The 14,443-nt window shown below is 45.8% G+C and overlaps 9 protein-coding genes across 9 annotated transcripts; 7 read left to right on the top strand and 2 right to left on the bottom strand.

Annotated features, from left to right (window-relative positions):
• Positions 1–104: 104 nt before the first annotated feature.
• On the top strand, positions 105–473 carry TbgDal_III3260 (peptidyl-prolyl cis-trans isomerase NIMA-interacting 4, putative; the record flags this gene model as incomplete). Its single annotated transcript, XM_011773976.1, has 1 exon — positions 105–473. The coding sequence occupies one exon, from the start codon at positions 105–107 to the stop codon at positions 471–473; it is 369 nt and encodes a 122-aa protein (XP_011772278.1).
• A 144-nt stretch (positions 474–617) lies between these two features.
• Positions 618–968, top strand: TbgDal_III3250 (hypothetical protein, unlikely; the record flags this gene model as incomplete). The annotated part of the gene is made up of 1 exon (XM_011773975.1): positions 618–968. One exon carries the CDS (start codon positions 618–620, stop codon positions 966–968), a length of 351 nt encoding a protein of 116 aa, XP_011772277.1.
• Positions 969–1,120: 152 nt separating this feature from the next.
• TbgDal_III3240 (helicase, putative) lies at positions 1,121–4,012 on the top strand (the record flags this gene model as incomplete). The annotated part of the gene is made up of 1 exon (XM_011773974.1): positions 1,121–4,012. The coding sequence occupies one exon, from the start codon at positions 1,121–1,123 to the stop codon at positions 4,010–4,012; it is 2,892 nt and encodes a 963-aa protein (XP_011772276.1).
• Positions 4,013–4,338: 326 nt separating this feature from the next.
• TbgDal_III3230 (protein kinase, putative) lies at positions 4,339–5,841 on the top strand (the record flags this gene model as incomplete). The annotated part of the gene is made up of 1 exon (XM_011773973.1): positions 4,339–5,841. The coding sequence occupies one exon, from the start codon at positions 4,339–4,341 to the stop codon at positions 5,839–5,841; it is 1,503 nt and encodes a 500-aa protein (XP_011772275.1).
• A 649-nt stretch (positions 5,842–6,490) lies between these two features.
• TbgDal_III3220 (3', 5'-cyclic nucleotide phosphodiesterase,putative) lies at positions 6,491–9,220 on the top strand (the record flags this gene model as incomplete). The annotated part of the gene is made up of 1 exon (XM_011773972.1): positions 6,491–9,220. The coding sequence occupies one exon, from the start codon at positions 6,491–6,493 to the stop codon at positions 9,218–9,220; it is 2,730 nt and encodes a 909-aa protein (XP_011772274.1).
• Positions 9,221–10,680: 1,460 nt separating this feature from the next.
• Positions 10,681–11,787, top strand: TbgDal_III3210 (hypothetical protein, conserved; the record flags this gene model as incomplete). The annotated part of the gene is made up of 1 exon (XM_011773971.1): positions 10,681–11,787. One exon carries the CDS (start codon positions 10,681–10,683, stop codon positions 11,785–11,787), a length of 1,107 nt encoding a protein of 368 aa, XP_011772273.1.
• An 86-nt stretch (positions 11,788–11,873) lies between these two features.
• On the bottom strand, positions 11,874–12,383 carry TbgDal_III3200 (hypothetical protein, unlikely; the record flags this gene model as incomplete). Its single annotated transcript, XM_011773970.1, has 1 exon — positions 11,874–12,383. The coding sequence occupies one exon, from the start codon at positions 12,381–12,383 to the stop codon at positions 11,874–11,876; it is 510 nt and encodes a 169-aa protein (XP_011772272.1).
• Positions 12,384–12,410: 27 nt separating this feature from the next.
• TbgDal_III3190 (hypothetical protein, unlikely) lies at positions 12,411–12,728 on the top strand (the record flags this gene model as incomplete). The annotated part of the gene is made up of 1 exon (XM_011773969.1): positions 12,411–12,728. One exon carries the CDS (start codon positions 12,411–12,413, stop codon positions 12,726–12,728), a length of 318 nt encoding a protein of 105 aa, XP_011772271.1.
• Positions 12,729–13,178: 450 nt separating this feature from the next.
• TbgDal_III3180 (hypothetical protein, unlikely) lies at positions 13,179–13,616 on the bottom strand (the record flags this gene model as incomplete). The annotated part of the gene is made up of 1 exon (XM_011773968.1): positions 13,179–13,616. The coding sequence occupies one exon, from the start codon at positions 13,614–13,616 to the stop codon at positions 13,179–13,181; it is 438 nt and encodes a 145-aa protein (XP_011772270.1).
• Between the last annotated feature and the right edge of the window lie 827 nt (positions 13,617–14,443).

Raw genomic sequence — 14,443 nt, 5'->3', positions numbered from 1 at the left:
GTTAGGACAGAGCGTGAACGCATTCGGTCACATAGCATCAGTGACCCAAGCGAAAAGGGGAAGAGCCAAATTGAGTTTCTCCGTCGCCTTTTTTTTTCGTTTCAATGGGCAAAGAAAACAAGAAGGGCGGCAAGAACACCGGTAGTAGCGCTGATGGTGGAAAAAAGGGGAAGGATACATCTGGTGGTTCTGGATACACAAAGGTGAAGGTACGGCATATTCTTTGCGAGAAGCTCAGCCGTGCATTGGAGGCATTGGAAAAGATAAAGGCTGGCGAGAGTTTCGCCAATGTTGCTCGGGATTACAGCGAAGACAAGGCCCGCTCCGGTGGTGATCTCGGTTGGGTCACTCGTGGTGCCATGGTGGGTGAGTTTTCCGAGAAAGCCTTTGCTTTACCCAAAGGGGGAATGACTCAGGAACCGGTTAAGACTAAATTTGGATATCACATTATTTTTGTGGAGGATAAGCAGTGAGGTGCCCACTTCCAGTCTTACACACTCCCCCTTCTCATATTGACTTTGTATTTACTGTTCCCCCTTTTTTCTTTTTTGTTTTTCGGTATTGAGAAGTTGAAAATAGGTGGTTGGGGATACATTTTAAATTCTACACATGCCATTATGAGGGGCAGGGAGGGAGGTGGGTTTCTTTTTTCCTTTTTTGTTTTTGGTAATCAGTGTGACATCACCACAATCTCTCCGATTGGCGGTGTAGAGGGGGAGTGCCATCTTGGTGCTGAATTATCTTCTCCAACAGGTGTGAGCGTGTTCCATTTTGTGAGAGAGAAGAAAAAAAGAAGCGCTACGAAGTTAAGAGTTATAAGCTCGGGCTGCCTGCACCATAGTTTACCCTTGGCGCTTCGTTTCTTTGGAAACATGAGAGCAAATGCAGTCATTTGTCTCTTCTCGTCCACAATAGCGGCTGCTTGCGCCAGCTACTTCCTATTCATTATGATCACTTTTTTTGTCTGAAAATGGTGTCTTTGCAAGCTGAGTGACGGTAGCGGATTGCGTGTGTGTGAGCAGGCCCGCTTTTCCTTGGCATGTCCAGAAACTTCGTTTTTCCTCCCCCCTTTTCACCAGACAAGGGAAATATTACAGGCCACCTGTTCTGTTAACGGATCATGTCGTCTGTATTTATTGACGGCGTTGAGGTTTCATTTCCATTCGCTCCCTATCCGGTGCAGGAGGAGTACATGCGGTCTGTCATATATGCCCTGAAAGGATCTCACAACGCACTTCTGGAGTCGCCAACAGGGACAGGTAAAACGTTGTGTCTTCTCTGCGGCGTTTTGGCTTGGCTAGACGAGAGGCGCATCTGTTTTCTTAACAGTGGTATTAGCGATCGAACCAGCTTACTTCGCGTGGTGTACTGCAGTAGGACTCATGCGCAGTTAAGCCAAGTTATTCGTGAGTTCAAGCGGACCCGCTACAGCAGCATCTTTTCCATGGCAGTATTGGGTTCTAGGGATCACATGTGTCTTAACTCACAGGTGCTTCAGCTTCCATCTTCGCATGCTCAGCGGAAGCTGTGCAGCCAGCTCAGAGAAGATAGGAACTGTCGTTTTTACCGTGGCTATGAAGCACGTGCCGCGGGGAGGAAGGATTTTCCAGATGAGTTATGGATACACGACATGGAGGATTTAGTTTCTGAGGGCCGGAAGTGCGGCTTCTGCCCGTACTACTACGAGAGAGATGCTGCTAAAGATGCAGATGTTGTATTTCTTCCATATAACTATGTCTTTGATGTGTCTTTTCGAAAGCAACTTCCTTTTGAGTTGAGTGGCTCCGTGTTGATTGTTGATGAGGCACACAACTTGCCGTCTGTGCTCGGGTCGGCTTCCTGCATGAATCTACAGCCGCTAGATCTTGCAAATGCTATCTGTGAGTGTTCCAGGGCCATGGCGATGCAACGAATTTTGTCGAAAGATGAAGATAACAATGACGATACGAGTGCTGTGACATCCGAGCAGGAGTTTGCCTCGCTGAAGGTTATTCTTTGTGGACTAGAGGCGTGTATTGTTAATGAGCCAAGGGAGCTGCCGAGTAAAGAGGAGGCAGAGACACATGCTGGTCGTTTAGATACCTCTGGATCGTTAACAGGCTGTGAGATTGTTCGGAGTGGTTCTTACATGATTCCCTTTCTGCGGAAGGCGGCCATCACACACGACATCTTCTTTGGTGATGGAGGGGAAGGAGGGTTTATAAATGAAGTGATTTCAAAAGCGCTTACAGTACTGTCACAGAGTGAGTCGACGGGTGTAGGTCTGTCAAAGGTGCAACAATTCCTTTCGTTCGTATTCGAGCGCTGTGGTGAAGGTGATGATGATTCCTCCTATTTTATTCTAACCGATGGCAAGAATACTAATGGTCACGCCAATCCTCGGACGTTGAGTTATTGGTGTTTAGACATATCGCGTGTGGTGCAGTCGCTCGTTTGTGATTTGCACTCTCTGTTGCTTACCAGCGGTACGTTGTCGCCCCTCAGTCACTTTGCGATGGAGCTTGGTGTTTCCTTTGAAGTGTGCCTCAAGGGAAGTCACGTCATTGAAGAGAAGCAGGTAATTGGAAGTGTGCTTTGCAGAGGGCCAGGAGGTGAGAGGCTGAATGGTGGTTATGCCTTTCGCAATGGTGTGGACTATAGAATTGGACTTGGGATGGCGCTCGTGAATATTTCACGAATTACACCAGGTGGCATACTCGTTTTCTTCCCCAGTTACGTCGCTTTAAACGCGGCTGTGGATTTGTGGCGAACTGGAGGTGGTCGGGCAAACGAGACGGAGACTGTTTGGGCGATGCTCGAGCAGGTGAAGCCCGTTTTTGTCGAACCGGCCGCTGCAGCTGATGCACAAACAATCGTTACTAGCTTTCAGCGGGAGGTGGATGCGAATTCGACACGTGGTGCCTTTCTGCTAGCGGTGTGCCGCGGAAGAATAAGTGAGGGTATAGATTTTGCTGATCAGCATGGTAGGTGCGTGGTTATCGCGGGTATACCGTTTGCAAACCACACGGATTTGTTCGTTCGTCTCAAACGGGAATACATCACACGAGTATCGACCAAACGGCCTGCGGTGGGTGGAAAGCCATTTACCGGTAATGAATGGTATATGAACGAGGCCATGCGAAGTGTTAACCAGTGCGTTGGGCGTGTAATACGACATAAAGATGACTATGGCGCTGTCGTGCTCGCTGATGAACGTTTCGTGGATCGGTTGCACGGACTGTCTGAGTGGGTGGGGTCGCGTTGTACGGTCCACTCGGAGTTTCGTGGGACGTACGCTTGCATTGCAAAGTTTTTTGCACCGTACCGTCGCCGTTCGGGAACTTCAGCTCGCCAGGCGGGTGCGTGTGCACAAATGATCGGAGGTGCCAGCTCTTTGGGGGAGGCAGTGCCGGGTAGTCAGGGCAACAGTCCGGGTGGCTGCTCTGAGGCAGCCAAAATTCCAAGTTCTGCGGAAATGGCGAAACGCTTTGCTGCACAGGTGTTGGAGGGGGCGGCAGCCGAAAAAAGTGGTCAACGACGGAAAATCCTGGAAGAAGCGAGTGAGGTGCCGGTTGCTGTATCTCGGGAATTCACGAAGGACAAGAGCGGGGAAAGGTCCGTGCCACAACAACTTCCTCTGGAGGAGGCGGAGGCGTCGGCACCGAGACCCACATTTAAGAAACAAGTGCTCCCTTCACCTACAACCACCAATTCAGCTCCCCCACCAACTCTCCTGACGGGTTCCAGTTCGAAGGAGTTCTGTCAGTTTCTTAAGCAGCGGCTGCGGCAGACGAGTTACGACCAGTTTCGTGAAATATTGAAGCGGATAGCGGGCACGCGGACGCAACTCGGCTTGACTGATGACGACAAAAAGCAGGTTTTACGCACTGCCACCGACGAGCTTATCTCGCTCTTTACAGAGGCTGCTGGTGATCGCTATGGGGAGTTGCTAACTTCCTTTGGCCAACACATACCCGAAGAGTTTCAACTGTATTACGCACACCTCCTTCGGAAGCGACCAAGGGTTTCCTGAGCGGTTGCTCGACCCGCCCTCTTTTCTTTTGTCGGTTTGCGCGTGAGTGTTTTCTTTGTGTCTGTTTATTCAGATTGTTTGTTTAGTAATGTTTGGTGTTGTGCCTCCCTTTGGATCACTTCCAGCGTACAGCTCAGTTATGTTTTCGCATTTAAATTCGTACCTTGTTTGTTTTCAAATGCCTCGAACAACGCTGTGGCTTCATCCAGCTCTGTCGGACCACACCCTTTTTTTTTTTCACCTCTTGGCTGCGGTTTTTTTGCACCGCTTTGATGCACAGGGGGCAAATAGCCACGAATCAGTTGCTCTATTCGTCCTCGTGAGTGATGAAGCCGCGGGATATTTCCGCCCCTGAGCTGAAGCGATATGCCATTGAGAAGGCCTTGTTTTTAGGTAACACTACTGATGTGTTTAAGGTACGGGAGGTGGGCACAGATAGGCCCTATGTGCTGAAACAAATGTCTTTGCTTCCCATGGGTGCTGATGAGAGGAAGCGTGTGCTTCAAGAGATATGTGTAATGAGTGGTGTGGACCATCCAAACATTGTTAAGTTTCGTGAAAGCTTTAGTGGCAACACATCTGTAAATATCATTATGGAATGTTGTAAATGTACACTTGAGGAAATCATTATGCTGCAGCAGGAGGAGGGCCAGCCGTTCCCAGAGGAGGCCATCATTGAATGGATGGTAGAGTTACTTTCTGGGCTTGCGCACCTTCATTCACGTCGTGTTGTACATCGCGATATTAAAACAAGCAACATTTTTGTAACTGAGAAAAACCACTTAAAATTAGGCGACTTCGGTGTCTGCACGGTCCTCACAAGCGCCTCCATAGCAACAAATAGCATGGTTGGTACGCCTCTCTATTTCTCCCCTGAGGTGTGCGCCGGTGACGCCTATGATGTTCGCAGTGATGTATGGAGTCTCGGTGTTGTCTTCTATGAGATGTGTACGTTACGGCGCCCATTTGAAGCTGAACATTTACCGGGGTTGCTGCAGCAGGTGCTCACGCGGGACGTTGCACCCTTTGACACGGGGTTAGATACACGACTTGAGGAGATCGTTCTTCGTATGCTTCGGAAGGACCCGAAGGAGCGTCCGACTTCTCAGGATCTTATCGACAACCACTTAGTCGTACCACCGAGTCACCCTTCACACGCCTCGCAGAAACCATCGCGAGGGAGGTTGATTCAACAGTACTATGGCCCGGAATTATTCTTTAGTTGCGATGCTGTTACTAGCTGGGGGAATGAGCGGGGTGCAGAGGAAAAAGCAGCAGTGATGGCAGTGGATGATTGCAGCCGGAAGAAGTTGCAGGTCAGGCAGCAACAGAAGCATCCGCTCACCGCAAGAGGGCAGACGGGGGCCCCAAAGGTGCCTGGAAACACCGCAGTTCCTGCAAAGAGGAATAATATCCCTAAAAAAGCCACACCAAGGCTTGATAAGGGTAAAGAATTAAGTTCTCAGGAGAGAATGGAGGCAATGGAGCGCATCAAGTCAGCGAAGAGTAAAATCAATATGAGTGAGTTGCGCAAAAATATGCAGCAGCGCCGTATGGAACTTCTTGGGAAGGAGAATGCAGATGCCGCGGATGGGGTTCCCGTAGTGATTGAGCTAAAGCAGGAGCCCCGCTCGTCACAGAGGGCTGATACCAGCGACATCAGTTTATCCCACGAAGATTTATCCCGAACAGGGTCGAGTTTCCTTGATGACATAGCCGCCGTTTTGGAGCGACACTCCGCGGGTGGGGCAAAGATTGATCTCGATCAACTTGACGACGCTGCAGCGTTGCTGTGTCAGTACAAGGTTACAAATTATGGGTTGTGTTGAAGCCTTGGCGGATCTTTGTTACGAACAGATGTTGTTGACGACAAGTAGTAAATGAAAGCGAGAGGTCTGGTGTGGATAGACAACGGTACGTTGACGCATGTCCATTTCCCCCTGCTTACTTTTCATTTCGTCACTCCTTTCCCCTATTTCTTCTATTATTTTTCCTTTCTGGTGTTTTGTAATAGCAATTTCCTCTGATGGTTTCCGGAAAGCTGGAGTTTCCCTACTGTTTTTGTTTCCTCTTGCTTCTGGGTCTACACTTGTCTTTTGTGTCAGTCAACATAGTTTGCTGGATATGCACATGTGCATGCCACTGTGCGACTGGGCGCGTATTAACAGTTGTTCTAATGGCGCTCATCGAGTGAGCACATGATCCGCGAATACATACATACACATATACATGCGCACAAACAAACTGGCGCAAATACGCTTTTTTAAAAAAAATTCTCTTTTTCTTGAATGACATAGCAGTGTGTTCTGTGCCTTTGGAATGTTGCTTCTTATCTTCTTTCTTGGTACTTTCTTCGTTTTCCCCCTTACCACCTCTTTCTGCTATGGCTACGCATCGCACTGCGCTTCCAGTACACTCAGGTAATATACTGAACTGTGACCGTTGCCGCACGCCCTTTTTTTTCTTAAACTTCAGGTAATGGTGTGCTACGACGGTTCGCACTCCCCCCGTGGAAGATTTTCGCAGAAGGACTACGACTGTCCCACGTGTGGAAAAGTATTTACATCATCTACACCGAAGACTGTGTGTCCGTGCTGCTCCAAGTTGTGCTGCTCCCAGTGTGTGCAGACGGAATGTGTCATTTTTTCCGGAGACAGGCCTTTCCAAGTCTGTGTGAGCTGTTTCCTTATGCTACGTAGCGACAGGGACAGTACCGCGTTGAATGTGCTTCCGCTTTACGCCGTTCCAAACGTGTCGTCAAAACTATCACGCATCCGTACCGCGACAAAGGTGCAACCGCCCTCAGATACATCATCTGATCGCGTGGTTGTGGATGCACATTTGAGGGTTCCAGACGCTAAGATGCGAATGAATGCGACGGAAAAGGTTAATTTAGAGCGAAAAGCACCGTTACCTAGCCCAAGGGTACTTCAGCAGCGCAATGCCTCCGTGCGCAAGCAGGAATCCACCGTCGATACCGTGCAGGAGGAGAAGGCACCGTCCGTGCCGTTTGTTGGGCAAGCAGAAAAAACAAATGAGGGAGGTCGAGTAGTTGGCAAACTCCAAGATGAGATAAGCAGACTCAAAAGGGAAAACAGCGCTCTGAGCAGTAAACTGCAAGAATTTCAAGGGCATGCAGAAGGTGCGCAGCGAAAGGTGCACCAAATTGCCACGCAAACCCAGATTAAGGAGCAGGCTGCTCAAAACCCACAGAGGGGCGGCACGGATGGCGCGGGGGAGGTTGTACAACCTAGGCAAGAGCAAAAATCTCTCGAGATGGTCCGTTCGTCATCTTCGGCCCCGATGTCGGCACGTTATTCTCATCCGTCTATAGTACATGCCACAATACTGACTGTTGTCCCAACAAAACTGCAGGTTGCATTGTGTGAAGGCATCGATTTCAGTGACTGGGGGTTTGATACTCTAGAGGTCGCCTCACTTGTACCTTCTGCACTACAGACGGTAGCGGCCGAGGTTGTCACGCGGTGGAAGATGTTTGCCTCAGAGGAAGAGATGCAAAGGTGGTGCCACATGGTGGCAGCTATAGAAAATAATTACAGACCAAATCCGTTCCATAACGCAGTGCGCGCGGCGGATGTGGTGCAGGCTGTTTTCTCGCTTGCCTCCGCCACAAAGCCACTCATGAGACACGTGACGCTTGTGGAGTTGAAAGCCCTTGTTTTTGCAGCGGTTGCACTTGACGTCCGGCACCCGGGGCGTACGAATGAGTTTTTGGTGCGGACGTGCGACCCGCTGTGCTATCGTTACCCCGGCCCTGGTACCCTTGAACAAATGCATGTGGCCACTGCTTTTCAGCTAGTGGAGGTGCCAGAGCTCAATTTCACCTGTCGTATGAATGATGAGTCATTCCTAAGGTTCAAGACTATCGTGTCAAAACTCATTTGCCGAACAGATACCGCAGTGTTGGAGGACCATTTAGAGCACTGGCGAGCAAAAGCACGAGAGGGCGGCTTCGACTACGGTGCTCCTGACGATAGGGTAGATGCCCTCTCTCTCCTTCTTCTGGCAGCCGACTTTGGTGTGATTAGTCGTGGTGCAGACATCGCAGCAAAATGGCTTGTGCTCACGGAGGAACACGCCGCGCAAGCACAGGAGGAGCGCCGCCGCGGTCTTCCCGTTACTCCCGGTTTCGATCTCCCGACATCCGTTGGGCGGTCGCAAATTGCGTTTCTAGATTCTGTTGTTATCCCGCTCTTTAATCAGGTTCAGCAGCTGTTTCCAGGTATTGTGGAGCCTTCACGGAACCTCCGGGTCCTGCGGTCGAAGTATGCCGCGATGGCAAACCCACCCGGTCTTTCCACCTCAGTCGTTTCCAACCATGGGGAAAGCAGGGAGAGGCAACAAATAGGTGAGACACATAACTTGCTACGTCGTTATCATGGAGTCGATGACCACCGCTACGCAAGTCCGATAAACACATCGGTGGAAGGGCGAGACGTGTTATCAGGGGCGTTAGAGGAACCGCGAGCCATGAGTGAGGGACGGGTGGACCACTTGCACGGGAAGGATAGACCATTTCGTTTGGAGTTGGGGCGTTGCACGGGGTCAACGGGTACCAAAGAACGGGTAAATGGAGTTGCAGGATTAGAATATACACCGAGGTTTCTTGACGCCCCAACACAGCATGACTATTCGTCAGCACCTTCTTCTGGGAAAGTAGGTTACAGCCACAGTGCGTGTCCTGCTGAGAAGGGTGGACGTATTGATAGATTTGATCAGCACCAAATAGCTCCGTCAAGATGTGTAGCTTCGGTGCCTGAGATTAGGATTGAAAAACCACCTCCATTCAGGTCAAGTGAGCGAGACGCGATGATACCCCAGAGGGATAATGCGTTAAGTACTCCCATTCGCCGTGCATTGAACTCTTCAACATCTCCTAGTCGGTGGGATGGGGATGACCGACTTGTACGGAAGTATTCTGAAATGGATGACCTTCTGCTGCATGTGAGGGCGATGCGTGTAGGTGGCGGACTCAATCATGATCACGAAGAAAAGCACCGACGACTGCGCTCCACGCTTGCTGAGCGTGAGGCGATGATCACCGAGGCTGCCGAGTTGCTGCGACAGCGGCGGCAGCAGCTGCGTTCCGGTAGCGCTGCACGCAGTAATGAAATCCTTCAGGGGCATGCTGATGCGGCTGTTTTGCAACTTAGGGTGGCAGCTGCAAATGCGTCGGTGGGTCCTTGAAATCGTAGTTTTTTTCTTTTACTTCTGATCTCTATCGCATGTGTGTGAATGCGTGCGTGCGTGGGTTCGTTTCTTTGTGTGTTGTGGGTATTTGTCTTCCGCATTTCCCATCGCAACACCAGTTTCATCAGCAACGCCAAACTGTTAAGGAAACGAAAAGAAACTGGGTGACCCACCAGGAGGGTCAAAAATATGGGTTTTTTTAATTTTAGATGGAAAGACGTTGATGAGAAGAAAGATGAGAGAAGCGATAAAAAAAAGGGAAATGTGAAGGTTCATGGGGCCAACACCCCATCTGTGTTTTTTCCCCTTCTTCTTTTGTAGATTCAGCATATTTCCCTCTTCGGATCCGAATTATCAAGCATACACAGAAAGTATACAGCGCGGCGAAGGGTGTGTCTCTCTGGTTTTACATTTGTTGTAATTGTGGCGATTGTGATATATAGGGAAGAATATATATATATAATATATATATACATTTATCACTGTTATCGTGATTACATATTTATTTCTCCGAGTAGTATTGGTGTTTTTCTTGACGATTTCCTTTTTTTTTTTTCCTATTTTTCACGTTTTAGTCTTCGTTTTTCTTCTTCCTTTGCACGGAAGAGGAGGCGTAGTGTAAGCGCAAAACAAATTTGTTTGTATATGCCCCAGGTGGCAACATTTTTTCTTCTCATCACTGCTCTCCGTATTGTTTGGTGAGCTGATTGAATGAGTTTCTGGGCAGCAGTGATTGTGATTCACTTCTTTTTTTGTTTTCTTTTTTTTTTTCACTTTTAACAAAACGATCAGATCAATACCGTGAGGTCACGAAGAAGCCAATTTCCGGATGTTTCCACTGATGGGGAAAAGAGAGAGGAAAAAGTTATGGAAGGTGCACCACTTTTGAAATGTAAAAACTACATTCGATTTTAATGTAGTTCCCACTCTTCTTATCCCCCTTACGAATAAAGGGCCATACAGGAGGTTTTATGCGTTATTATTGTTTTAGTTTGTTGGCGATTTCCTTTTCTTTTTCTCCCTTACTTTACTTCTATCTAGGGTCGTAATAAAAGTGTTCTTCCTTTGTCGTGTATTTTCCTTTTTTCTTTTTAAGTTCATTCGTGTCTTTTTATTTACCATGCGATACATGCCCACCATTGCAGGCAATGATCAACCGAGATGACGCAACTTTTGTACATTTTCTTTGCTGTATCCTTTCCCCCATCACTGCTGGAGAATTCCTCTCTGTCTTTGTGCGTGTGGTGATGAACATACAAATAACGGTAATTAACGCGTGTATACTCGTGGCTACCACTTATGCATATGTGGTAAACATACAAACAAGCAAACACACACACACACACACATATATATATATATATATGCATGTACATTTCTTCGTTTCCTTCTTTTCCTTCAATTCTTTAGACTACAGAGCAGGGGTAAATTCACAGTAGCTAGCGTTGCAGTAGAGGATGGATTTTGATTTTGTTCGTATGCTACAATCTTCGAGCTGTTGGCACCTCTGTCCCACGGCAGACGGCAAACGAACTGTATTTGGAACGGATGACCCCAACATGAAAGTACCGGCTCCGCCACTGTCTCCACTTCGAGCATCTGCCGGTTCCTTTACCATTAGGGATGAAACCGCACCGGCACCAGTGGAGGCAACGAGGAGTGGAATTCAAGCCGCTGCTGCCCCGCCCTCACCAATGCAAACTATTCAAATGACACCTGCAGGTGGAGCGGCATATTACGTGAACCCACCGGCGTATCAAACAGTTGGAATGACTTCCTCACCTGGTCACGGACATGTGCCGACTCAGACTGTCATGCTTACACCACAAAACGGGCGCATGGTGTATATGCAAATGCCATACTTTCAACAAACGGCACTTCAGGTGCCTCAGCCGGCGCAAAGAGTGTATCCCCAGCCTCAGGGCCCATATTATTCAACACATGTCGTACAAATGTCGCCTGATGGCCAAATCATCCAACCCGTAACTTCTCAAGGGCCTTATCGCGTGCCACAAGCCACTCCTGCCAGGGGTTCGGCATCCACAGCTCCAACTGCAGGTGTGGTTTCACAACAGAACCTCCAAGCAGCACCTCAGGTGGAGGCTTTCGATCAACCGAGTGGCGGCATTTCAATCGCACGGGGAGCGCAACTACCCGAAGGAACGCCTTTCATTCCGTATGGTGTCCATCCAACCCGTTGTTACACAAACACTCAAGAAAAGGGTGTGGTGTCTCCAAGGGCTGGGCTTCACCGCGCGGTATGGCAAGTTCCAACAGCAACAGTTCCAACAACAACAACAACAACAGCACTTGAGCGCCCCGTAGGGGATGGCTCCGCTATGATGGCCAAAGGACACACCATAACCTCAGCGGATCCGTTTCAGTTTAGTGCTGGACTCACGAAGTCACTTGAAACGAAAGGAACACTAACTGGTACTACGGATGAGGGTGTTAATAATATCAGTGAAATTCTCCTTTTCAAACACAACCATATGCTTCGGCAGCAATGGAGCCGCAGTGAGTGTAGGGGAAAGCGAGTAAAAGATGATGGCATATATAATTAAATATATGTACACGCGATATTTTCATTATTATTATTATTATTCTGCATGCTTGGAAGGAGGAAGGGAAGGGGAGACTTCATTGGAGGTTAGTAACAACATAAAATAAAACAGAAAGTGCTCTGGCAAACACTTGTGCAGTAGTGTGAATCTGTTGTATAACTGATTGTATGCTTCTTAAGGAAGGAAAGAAAAAGAAGGATGGAAGGATGGGGAAAAATGTAAGCGCCGCAACACACGCGTGAGGGTGAAAAAGAAAAAGGCATTACAGATAATAAAGAAAAAGATTTCTTTTTTTTTTTTGTTAGAAAGAAAGACAGAAATGTAGAGAGAAAGTTTTGCGCGCGTGTGTAAATATAAACATATATATATATATATATATATATATAAATATATACACGTATTTCTTCGTGGGAAAGGGGTGGGAAAGTAGAAGGGGGAAGGGTGTGAATGAGAGGTAAATTATAAATAAAGGAACAAATCCTACATGAGATGATGAAATATAAAAAAAAAAAGAGGGATGAACAAATAATTAGGGACGGAGAAGGGAAAGAAAGTGATTTAATATCAAATAACAGCAACAACATCAGCGGCAGCATCAGAAACGGAATGCAATAAAGTCGTACATGGGCGCATCTTTTTCCCTTTCTCGTGCGCGTTTGTACTTTTTTTTTTTTTCCTTTGAGTTTCACCTCTACTTGCAGGGCAATTTTTTTTTCTTCAGTTTCACAGCACGCGGTCTGCGACTGTTAGGATTTTTTTTTTCTTTGCTTGACTTTACCTTCGCTTTTTCTTTTTTTCTTTTTTACCTTTTTTGTTTTTGTTTTGTTCACCAACAAACTTTCTTATGTTTATATATAAATACAAAAATACTTTTTCTTTTTTCCTTTTTTTTCATTTTTTCCCTTTTTTTTCTTTTTTTTTTTTTTGAAAGTAGCAAATAGAGGCGGAAAAGGAAATGACTTGTGCGCATTGGAGCAATGTGGTAACCCCCCTTTTTTTGTTTTTTTGTTTTTGTTTTTAAAAATGCTTCTGCCGTTCAGTTCCATTTTTCATATTATTATTATCATTATTTGCTCCTCATCCCCTTCTCCATCAAGACGCGCAGGGCGGGCACATTATTATTATTATTATTTTTATTATCGTTTATTGTGCCCCTCGCTGCTCCTCCTTCTTGTTTAAAAAAAAAATATTTGCTTTCCCTTCTTTTTATTTTTCTTTTAAAATTATTTTTCGTGTCTTAACAAAAAAAAAAAAAGTTTTTATACACTTATATGCTTGTATAACCTACACGTGGGTCTTTTTCATTCTTTTCAGTCCCCTCTCTTTCCCCTCTTTTTTACTTGTGTGCATACATTTGAATATAAAAAATACATGAAAATGTATGTATGACTTTATATACGAATAATGCATATATTTATGTATGTATATATGTATATATATTTAATCATACGTTTATATATACAAAATAGCGGGTGAAGGGGAAGGGAAGTTAAAAAACAATTGGGGGAGGGAAAAAAAAAAGAAAAAAAAAGAAACACCACCACCAACAATAACAACAGCAAAATAAAAAAAAAAGAAAAATAATGTGTATCAAAACAAATCGGAAAAAAATAATAAAAGATGATTTGGTAAAAGCTAACGGTGATGGTAATAGCGAATATTAATAATAATAATAATGATAATAATGGTAACATAATGATATCACTAAACAGGTAACAACATATATAGACGAAAGTAACTGTACTATTACTAATACTAGTAGTAATGGTAATAGTAATTTTTATTTTCATCATCATAATTATAATCGTCACTATCACTGCTGATTCCATTCCATTTCATTTCGTTTCGTTTCATTTTATTTTGTTTTATTTTTGATTGGTTGTTGTTACGTCACATCGCGTTTCTTCCGTCAGTTGAGGGAATGGGGAGGAGGAATGGGAAGATATTTCATCTCCTGTTGTTGCCAGTTAAAGTGGTGGTAGTTGTCGTAATTGTATTAGCGGTTATGAAAATAATAACTATGATAATAATAATAATGATAGTAATGAAAAGCATTAGTAATAATAATAACAACAATAACACCAATAATGATGATAGTGAAAATAACGGAGGTGTCTGGAACTGGCACGCAGGAGTGAAATGAAACGAGAGGGATGAGGGGAAACAAGAATTCAAAGGGGAGAGGAAAGATAAAAAGTAATGTAAGGATGAAATGGATACGAGTTCGCGTGCAAGAGAGTGATTGGGGAGAAAGAAAGAGAAGAGAAAATAAAAATAAAAACAGACACCGACAGGAGGGAAAAAGAGCGGTAAACAGAAAAGGGACGCAATTACATTCCCCACTTTGTGTACGTCTACACAGCTATTTTCTCTTGTTCCCCCAGTTTTAAGACTATTTGTTGTTTATTTTTAAACCATATATTTTTTTACTTTCGTTTTAGCAATGAACATTACCGAGTAATACTGCTCAGTTACTCGTTTTGTGCGCTTACCTCCCCCAATTTTTTAAAATTCCTTTACACACCGTCATCCGCTGTCATTTACCTTCTTTTTTTTTTTTTTAACTCTTCTCGCTCATATGTTCTTCATTTGGCTGCTCATTTTTTTTTTTCGTTTTGTTTGTTGCTATCCGTCGCTTTTCTTCTTTCTCTCTTTT

The sequence above is a fragment of the Trypanosoma brucei genome, chromosome 3, assembly GCF_000210295.1.
Source record: "Trypanosoma brucei gambiense DAL972 chromosome 3, complete sequence".
Classification (NCBI taxonomy): Eukaryota; Euglenozoa; class Kinetoplastea; order Trypanosomatida; family Trypanosomatidae; genus Trypanosoma; species Trypanosoma brucei.
The sequence above is the reverse complement of the archived record's forward strand: the minus strand, read 5'-3'. Positions and strand labels throughout refer to the sequence as shown.